Source organism: Prinia subflava, chromosome 1 (assembly GCF_021018805.1).
Source record: "Prinia subflava isolate CZ2003 ecotype Zambia chromosome 1, Cam_Psub_1.2, whole genome shotgun sequence".
Lineage (NCBI taxonomy): Eukaryota > Metazoa > Chordata > Aves > Passeriformes > Cisticolidae > Prinia > Prinia subflava.
The window spans coordinates 133632122-133642047 of NC_086247.1; the positions used below are offsets into that span (position 1 = coordinate 133632122).

Genomic DNA, 9926 nt, shown 5'->3' on the forward strand with positions numbered 1-9926 from the left:
TTTAGTTAAATCCTTCAGTCTCCAAACTACACCCATTAGGTGACATGGTTTCAAGACTTATGTGTAGTAACTATCCACTGGGGCATCACTAATTCTGTGTATCTTTTGGATAAAAGTTTACAATATTCTGAAAATCTAATGAGGCATTTCCAACATTTCCACCCTTTTAAGTATATATTGAGTTGCAAGTGATGTCACAGGTGAGAATTCACAGGACATCACATCTAGCATTGTAATTTACTAAAAATTGCAGCACACTACTGAACTGCCCCAAGACATCTATTATTATGGCAAGAATACATCTTGATAATTCAGCAAAGAATGAAGGAAGCATGGTGTAGGCTATCTTTCAGGAACCAGTCTGCTTTCTACGGCAATATGGAAACTGCCTACAACACAACAAACATGGAGAGCTTGCCATCACTTCAGAAACCTGATTACTAGAAAAGCAGCATGTTACCATTAGCATGCACACTATATACAAGGCATAACACACTCTTTTCAGTCTACAAAACTCCAAAATCTGCAGTTCCAGAAAAAGCTATACTTTCCTCTTAATATTGTAAGAATGTCTCTGGAAATAAGGAAAATACATCCTCAAAACATTGTACCTAACCACAATGTAGGGACCAATTTTGTTGTGTATTTTTATATATAATAAATAGAATAAAATGCATTATTTATATTTGTATTTATATTTATATGTATATTTACATTTACATTTATATTTATAAATAAAGCACATATGCACATTCATCAAAACTAGGATAGCAGGAAAAATGCCACACTGACAGTTGAGAGTGTGTTTTAAGTAAATAAATGATGCTAAATGGATTTCACTCTGTAAGCACTCTCTTAATATTCCATAGCTCCTTGGAAAAATAGCAAGATAAGACAAATTTCTACCTGATGTTTTTATTACAATGCTCTCTGCTAGTGCTCCTGAAGACTGACAGACTTGAAGGATTGCAGTTACAGTTAAAATTATGGTGATTCTCATAAATTATACTAATGTGTGTTGAAACCTGGACTTCAAAGTAATAAGGGCCAGGATACTTTACATTTACAAACGAAATCAACAGTTTTTAACTCATTTTTTAATTTGGGAAAGCCAGTTCACAGAGTCTGCTGAAGGTCACCCAGGCCATGCTGTAACAATTCAGCAAACTGAGCGCCAGGGTTCCTTGTACCAGATCAAAAACTCACCTGAGCTGATTGGCTAGTGTGACCTGTCCATACCAGCTCAAATTCCATATTCAGTTTTCATGTTCATAAAAAGTTACGCCAGCCTGAGTTGCTCAGATTCGCTCATATTGGAAGATGGCTCAGCTGTTCACCTAACTACAGCCTCTGAAAACCAAGTCCACTGCATGCCAGTGGGAAATCCTGGCTCGTGGTTATCACCCTGGGCATCTCAGTGATCTCCATCCCATCTCTGCCGGGGGGCGTCTGTATTGCGCAGAGCACATAATAACAAACACAAAATCACGGCCTTTCCAGAAGCAGCTGCCTGGGCCAAACAAGGTGCAGAGATCTCTAATTTCTGTCCCAACGTGCTTCTGGTACCTGGTGCCGACACGCCAGGACGGGGAAGGGGCTATGGGAGAAGAGGAGCCACCTTTGCCCGCCCCATCGAGAAGAGGGGCACCCTGCATTGCCCGCCCTCCCTCTAGGGCCGGGGTCCCCTCTAGAAGACGGAGCCGCCGAGGGCGGGTGTCCCGGCGGGGCAGGCACACGGAGCCCCGCGGGACGCGCCGGTACCTCTGAGGGCCTGGTGCATGCCCCCGATGCCGCTGTACAGCTCCAGCACCCGCAGCGCCGCCATGCTCGGCCCGGCCCGCCGGCCCGCCCGGCGCCTCCCCGAGCGCCGCCCGCCCGTTCCGCCGCTCTTTCGTTCCCCCGCCCGCCCCGGCCTGCGCTGCCCCGGAGCGGCGGCGGCCAGGCCGTGGAGGTCGCTCGGGGAACCACGGGCGGGATGGGCCCCGCGGGACGAGGCCGCCCCGGCTCAGCCGGCCCAGAGGTGTCCGTGGGGCGGCTGCTGCGCGCGGCTCCGCCACCTGCGCCCTCCTGGCAGCGAGGGGCGGGCAGGGACCCGCTGCCCTCCATCGCTGCCCGGGGGTCAGGGGAACCCGGGAGAGCAGCGCCGTGCGGGTGGCACTGGGGCCTGTCCTCATGAGGGCTGAGAGCTGCCCCGACCGTGGGCTGCCCCTGCCAGCGGCCTCGACGCTGCCGTGGGCCCGGGCGTTCCGTGGGTGCGGCGTACGGTGATGCTTTCGAGAAGCCCGCACGGGAAAGAATGAAATACCTGATGAAACTGCCGTAATTCCGCCCAACGCTTCTTGCTAAATTGAGAATTAAGAGACTACTCAATGACAGTGTTTCCCCTGCAAAGTGTCCTTTATGTTGTTAATATTTTAAACAATTATACACGTGTGTGTGTGCATGTATATCAACCAGAGTAAATACTTTGCAGACTCTTACATGGGTTACCCACCAGTCAAGCAGACACTCACCTATGCCTCAGTTTGCAGATTCAGATTCTAAAGTGAAGATGAAACATTAAAAAATAATAATTAAAAAATCAACAAAACCAAACCTGAACATATTTCTCCACTAGTTTCTTGATTTATTTATATTGTTGTGGAGCCTTTAAGAAACCTGTCAAAAATAAGGTGGGTCTAAGGAACAGTTATTTTTCCTTAGAAGCTGCCTCATACAGCATGTCAGAGTAGCTCCCACCTCTTGACTTGCAGTGGGGGAAGAACTTTTAGCTGAAACTGGAGGGCAAAGAAGAGATAAATGTGCTGCCTTTCAATGCAGTCCTCCAAAATACAGCATGCATCACCTGTGGAAAACAGTGGAATTAGAAACAAAATTTCAAAGTAAAAATATCAGTCTGTGCCAGTTTTTTCAAAACAATGCTGTCATTCACCTGTGGATCTTCATTATCAGAGTCTGGGGCTGCTGCTTTATTTGTCAGCCATGGAAGTAAGCAGGTGAATAAAACAAGAAGTCCAAGTCTAGGGTTTGTGAAAGGAAGTGCGGCATCTGAGATATCAGAGGAGAGCAACAGGCATTGCAACTAGCTGCATGCAGGTTTCTTGCATTGCTGGTTGACAGGGAACTGAGAAAAGGAAATCACATGGCGCAACAAAACGAGAAATATGCTTGCTGGAGAAAAGATTCATGGGACAAAGATGCTGAAGGCTCTGAAGAAAATTGGTCAAGATGATGAAGATGTGCTACAAAGAGCAAGGTTGTCATCAGCTGGGAAGATACACTTTAGTAGAACCCTTTCAAAATATAGATGCAAGGTGAAAATAAATAAAAAGCAACTTCTAGACTATTGACATCAGTAAAGAAATGAATGAGTTTGAGTTTCTTGTCTTGCTGTTCCTGTAACCTACAGATCACACAATGCTACATACTGTGATGAGAGCAAACTCTAGTCAGCCAAAAGCAGTTCATTTATTTGGAGCTGCCCAGTACATGAAGTGATTAATATCAGACAGGAAAACAGGGCTGAGACCTGCTTTTCCTTCTCCTTTCCCTGACTCCAAGGTATTTTTGCCATTCATACATAGGAAAAGTGGAGTCTGATGGAAAAAGGAGCAGAGATGTCTCTGATGTGGTGGTAGCAGTAGAACATACCCTGCTCAGGGGAAATCCTCCACCTACTTCCTCTTCCAGTGTAGTAAGCTGGAGAGTATAATCAACATGCCTCCATTCTGGCAACAAAGAAATTCATAAACTAGATTGGGATTTTATTGGCTTCCTCTTGCAAAGAATGGGAAGCACCAAAATTTCCCGAGTGCTCATTTTTAAGTAATGGCAGCAGCCACTTTTATAATTCTGTATAACTGTGTCTGCCCTAACTTGGTTCTCATTATTTATTGACAGCTGCGAAAAGAACCAAAATGAACACAGGGAATCTGGAAGCAGTTACTTGTAGTGTTCTTCACTTTAAAAATGTATCATCATAATAGTAACCATATTTTTTGGATCCAAACTTACATAATAGTATTTAAGGCATGCTGCTTATTTCAGACAGGGGCAGTGGCTGAGAAGTGCTGAGATCCATGGCCACTCATATATTTCTTCTCACAGGAAAACTCAGAATAATGGCAGAGAGAGGGTGAGCCCTGTGAAAGCAAGTGTTCATACTTCACTCAGAAAATCTTGCTAATGTGCTGGCACTGCCATAGGGTGGGCTAAACATTGCTCACTTTGTCTTGTGACCACAAAGCAGCCACGTGTCTGCAAAATTTCCCAACTGGATCTCTCTGACTTACTGAAATTTGAGTATTGTGACAGCTCCTTTTTACTTTTCTCCATGCATATAGAATGGATAAGATTCCTGTAAAACTCCATGAACATTTGATTTTATTAACAGAGGAGATTATTAACAGAGTTAAAGTCCAAAGTCTGGACTCTGCATTTTTTAGGACACAAGTATGGGCTGTTTCATGTATGAATTATGGCTCCACAATGTAGTTGGCTTTAAATAACAAATGAAAGGCTCTTCAAAGACAACATTAACTCACTCTAAATGGGCACATCTACAGAATTATGATAGTGCATTGATGAAGCAGCTATTTGCTTGACTCTAATATATTTATAGTAAAAATATATTTTAAGCAAACTGATCTTTTAATGATATTTTTAAAGTTGTTGACATAAGCATGTGATATCAGCATTTTCCCTGAGACAGATTTGAAAACTCTTGCCTCCTACCAACTTGCAGCATTTCCTCAGTGCAGAAGTTTCTGGAGTTTGCCCACATCTCTGATGAGTGGTATGATACAGGTAATCATGCTGGTCTGAAATGGTTACCTTGGTAATCAACAAACACATCCAATGAAACAGCTATGTGTGGTAAGAGGAACACGAAACCACTGGGTTATTTCCGCTTCTTAAAATGCTTCAGAATTGTTGAAAACGTTACAGCTAGCAATGCTGCACAATAACATCACAGAAACATGCAAAATCCCCCACTTTAGGATTACAATTAGCAATGCTGCACAAGAACATCACCGAAACATGCAAAACCCCCTTCTTTAAGATTTTGCATTGTACTTGGCAACTGAAATGCAAAATTACAAAATATGACTGGACGATGGAATCTTGTCCTCAAAATGAGAAGAAAAGATTTTCACTGCTCTGTTTCTATTCAACAAATGCACACAAAACTCCACAAGCAGTTATGTACGTCTCCTCCCTGCCTCCCCTCTGCAGCAGAGCAGAGCCAGCAGGGCCTCTGCTCAGCCCCGGCTGTGACAGAGGCTGCCAGTCTGCAGTGCCTGTCACTGCACTTTGTTGGGGCCGTGAATGTAACCCCTCAGCCTAAGGCTGGGTGACAAAAGGTAGTAGACCTGAAGCTGGGAAGTGTTTGAGAGCATTTCCTCTATATTCAAAAAATGGAGAGAGAGCAGGGAGGATCTCCCTCTGTTTGTATACCAGATGTTTAACAGTGCCTTCACAGTGCTCAGCCAAAACTTCAGTATAAACAAATATCAGTGCTGATGGCTGAACAAAAAAAATCCTTCTTCTGTCCAAAGGTTCGATATAACCTACTAAACACCCAAGTGAGGATCAGGAAGAGTGTACAAACATCTCAGCTGTCTGGAAGGGAAGCTCATGTTCTGGGTCAGAAATCACTGTGGCCAGGAAAGAATGTGAGGCATGTCATACCCTTCCAATGCAACCAGTGAATTGAAAAAAAAATCACTGAGAGTGTATGGCATCAATTATTTTTTCCATAACCATTTGCCCAGGAGCTTACTAATAAAACTGAAAACCTTTTGCAGTTTATCAAAGTCAATCTTAGTCGGATGTTATGTTTCAGGAGGGTATTTATCAGAGTTGGTTTCTGCTGAAGTGGTGCTCAGTAAAAGAAGCTGTCAGCCACAGAGGTGGTGCTTCCAGGAAGCCTGCGTGGCTGTGCCAGGTGGCTAAGGAAGCCTATGATTTTTCATTTATAGTGCCATGCATTTACAAGACTAGCAATGAAAACCACATCAAACCAGATTTGTCAGCCTCTCTCGATGCATTTTCTAAGAACTCTATACCAGGGAAATTTATGTAGCTGAAATTATTTGGAAGTCATCAAACACAAATATTTTTAACCTTATGCTTTTCAAAGATATTAATAGCTCCATTTCATGATTTTATTTTCAGGTTTTGGTGTTAGGTATATATTCCGTAAGGAGTAAGGAATAAAAAGACATTGCTTTTCTAATTAAATCTTTACTTTTCTGGTTTAAATACATTTAAATCTAAATAAATCTGGCTTGTCTGTTACATTTGGCCTGAAGTGGTTACCAGTCTGGATGAGAGGCACATGTTTACATTATGTTATTGACTTTCTTTAAATTACACATTCCAGTGCTTGACAAAAAAGTGATATAAAAATTATATATTCACTGGACTGAAAAAACGGACTCGAAGCTTTTTAAGGCCCCTGCAGTCATGCAAAAGATTGCTGGTGCAATGAATGTGTTTTCACGCAGACCTCTGAAGGGTGACAGCAGGCACGGAGCCAGCATTTGTTAAAGGGGGATCAGTTCAGGATGAGGTAATGGCGTGGGAGATTCCAGCTTGCTTGCAAGGGCAGGAGGAAATGATGTGGTGCCTTCTGCTCTCACAAAGGGAGGGGAGGGAGATGAGGGAAAGAAAGGAAGTGCAGACGGTGAGCCTGGATATGCCTCTTAACTTCTTGCTTAAGGCAGGAATTTCCACCTCTGGTATCCCTGTATGATTTGCACAACTTATACTGTGCAAAATGAGAAAGACTTGTAGCTGTATGTCAGTCACACCTTCTGATCACAAAGCCATCTAGTATCACCTACAGCTTTTGTACATTGCAGTTTTGTCTTTTAAAGAGTTAAGTCCCTGCCCAAACTTGTTTTTTCCATTCAGTCCATGTGGTGAGTTTAATCTCTGACTACGACTAGTGTTAGTTAGCACAGGAAATAGATCTGCCATGCTGGTAGGATTTCAGCAGAAGGGTATTTTCTCCAGAGAGAAAGAAAATCTTTAATGCAGCCAATAACAGAACTGTAACTGTGGCCCTGCTGAACGACATATAGATTAGATAAACCAAAATTGTACACAGTGAGTACTGCAAAATCTGCCCAAGAAGCTGAGCACTTGGTGCCTAGACAGCCCAGAGATGTATTCCATCCTATTCTATTTGCTAGCATTTGCAAATGAGTTACTTTAAAGCTAATATAAAACTATTTGATATCAGTTATGGACTGCAATTACAAAAGTTACTTTACTTAAAATATCCTCTTTCTGGCTTTGGACATGTCCACAGATATCTGTCAAACACACTGATATAATATCTGCCTGAAAGTCTCTTAGAAAATACTCCACAATAAAACAGATTTGAAGAAGTTGTGAGATTTTGTAAGGATAAACTGAAATAAAGGATAAATTGAAAAGTTATTTTGAAAAAAGTCTAGGAAAAATATAACAGTATCATTTTTGGCTGCTTTTGGGGTCCCTTCCCCTTTGCCTCAACTAAGAACAAAAAACTTCAGGTTTTTCTACAGTTGAAACAAACTTTATTTAGAAAAAAGACTGTGAAATTTAAATGTTATTTTTTTTGCCAAGACAGCTTGGACAGAGGAGCCCCAAAAAGCCTAGTCTAAAAGGGCCAAGAAAGCCTAAAACAATTATTTCTGAGGAAGAGAAATCTTGCACAAGACATATGCCAGTATGGACTGGCAGTGTCAAAATTCAGTGGTAGGGAGCTGGGCTTACTTGAAACTCCAGCAAATATGTTTCACATAACTCACCAGAAAAATACAATGGGAGATTGTTGGAATTGTCCATTGGGAACGCTGTGTGTCAGATGAAGTCCCTGAGGATGATTTTATCACAGTTTTGGTGCCAAGTCAGATGTAGCACTCATCTCCAACAATATAGAACACTGTTGTTCAAAACCTAACAATATTAAACTCAAGTAATTAATTAACATAAGCTGTGAATTATTCACATTGTCATTGGCAGTCCAGGCATCATGTATATTGTAGTACAATAGTATTGTGTCCTTCATCTGCAGGATATCTCTCAAGATTCTTCTTGATATGACAGAAGTTTATTATCTTTGGAATACAACTGCAGGACAGAGGCATTACCATATTCAGGGAAAACCATGCCTTTGCCTTTGAAATATCCTGACATCTGACCTGTATGTTGTTTCATCCTGATGTGCTGGACTTACATGGTAGGCTTGGTAAATTCTGTCATGGAGTTGATAAAATTGCCTGATCCATGTTAAATGAACAGCAACAAACACTGGCAAAAGTCTGAGTTAGTAAAACTGAAACATCTGTAAAGTCCCTGAATAGTTGTTAGGTCCTTCCTCCTTCCATCCTACACAAGCTGTCTCTCACACTGTATACGTATTGGACCATATACAAGACCAAATTCTTAAGGAAAATGTCAGGTAGACAGTGAATTGTCTTTGTATTGAGAAACAGGACACTGTTCCACCTGAAAAATTATGGACACCTCTACTCTTCCAGACATTGGCTCTCTTCCTTCTTCAGCCACATGCATCATCTCTTCTGTATTTAACTAATTTTCCACTCAATTCCTTGTGGCCACAATATATGTATCTTAAATCTGAATCATCTGCCCTCCTTAATCTCAGCTGGACAGAGTACATTTATGCTTGAAAATTAGGCATAGAGCTGGCATGTAAAAACAGAATGTCTTTTTAGAAACTCAGTCTTCTCAGTTTTGGGGTGTGTGCAGCACCACCTCTTCCCTTTGAAAGGAGCCAATTAATCCCAGAATGGCTAACACAATGTACGCTCAGTTTATGAGTCTCACTGGAACCAAGGATTTGGCACAAGGATTTGGACTGAGGAATCCACTAAAAACTTGGCCTTCAAGGAGCCAGTACTGTTCTGCTTGTCCTGGGCTTCTCAAAGGAAGACTGGAACAATTGCTGCACTTAATGATTCTATTGCTATGTCCTGCCTCTTCCTCAGACAGGTCATCATTTCCTGGTATATCATGGCAAGAAAACATTATGCTATTTATGCTTTGTGTAAGTGATGGAACTGGGAGAGAGAGAAACATGAAATCACTTCTCAGATTTAATTATTTTTTGGCTAGAGGAGCTCTTTAAGCAGTTTGATTTGAAAAAGCTTGGCCAAAAAGAAGTAGTAAGTGTTTAACTGACAGGGTTCATTAATGACGTAGAAGAATCACTTCTTTTCTATTTTCTCAAAGAGAGAGTGGATGCATGGATGGATGCATGGATGGATGCATGGATGCATGGATGGATGACTCATCCTTGAAAAAGTTTGCAACCTCAAAATTTAAAACAGTGAACTAAGACAGGGCTTCCCATTGTAATATGGCAAGTGACTGTTCATGCACACTGTTGTTCTACCTGGACTAAAAGTTTGCTGCAGGAATTGCAACCTAGTGCTGAGCAATGTCAAGATGGCCAGGTCAGCAGTGTGGCAAAGGACAAGAAACAAGCTACAGCACACTGTGCATTTTGCATAGATTCTCCTGAAAACTTGATCTGTTTAATTCAAACATTTTATCTGATATTTAAGTTAAATGGTACTTATAAAGTGCCTATCATGATCCTTGAACAATTTCTTGGTCTTTGACAATGTACAAATTTCATGAAACGAGGATGTGGGGAGGGAAAATTTCTAACTATCTATTTTGGGGCACCCAAAATCAAGACTGAGAGACTGTGTATTCTGAAAATTGGTTCTGCTTAAAGATTTTCAGGTTGAGCATTGAACCTTAAACCATGCCAAACCTCTTCTTAGTTTGGAAAACCTCATTCTTTATGTCCCAGTCATTGCTAACTGTATTGCTCCCATTCAGCAGTCAGTGCTATTGCAGTTAAATGAAGTGAGACAGGGTGTTATTCTTGATTTGTGTTT

At 41.8% G+C, this 9926-nt stretch overlaps 1 protein-coding gene across 3 annotated transcripts in view; it reads right to left on the reverse strand.

Annotated features, from left to right (window-relative positions):
* The window catches only part of TRDMT1 (tRNA aspartic acid methyltransferase 1), a 29820-nt gene extending 27880 nt beyond the window's left edge, over positions 1-1940 (reverse strand). Inside the window, exon 1 of one of the 3 annotated variants that reach the window (XM_063413090.1) lies at positions 1762-1863. Coding sequence is in view for 1 of the 3 variants with exons in the window: in XM_063413081.1 (XP_063269151.1) it covers positions 1762-1825 (64 nt within the window). In the remaining 2 variants the exon portion in view is untranslated. The other 2 variants (XM_063413097.1, XM_063413081.1) reach the window with 2 other exon arrangements.
* Between the last annotated feature and the right edge of the window lie 7986 nt (positions 1941-9926).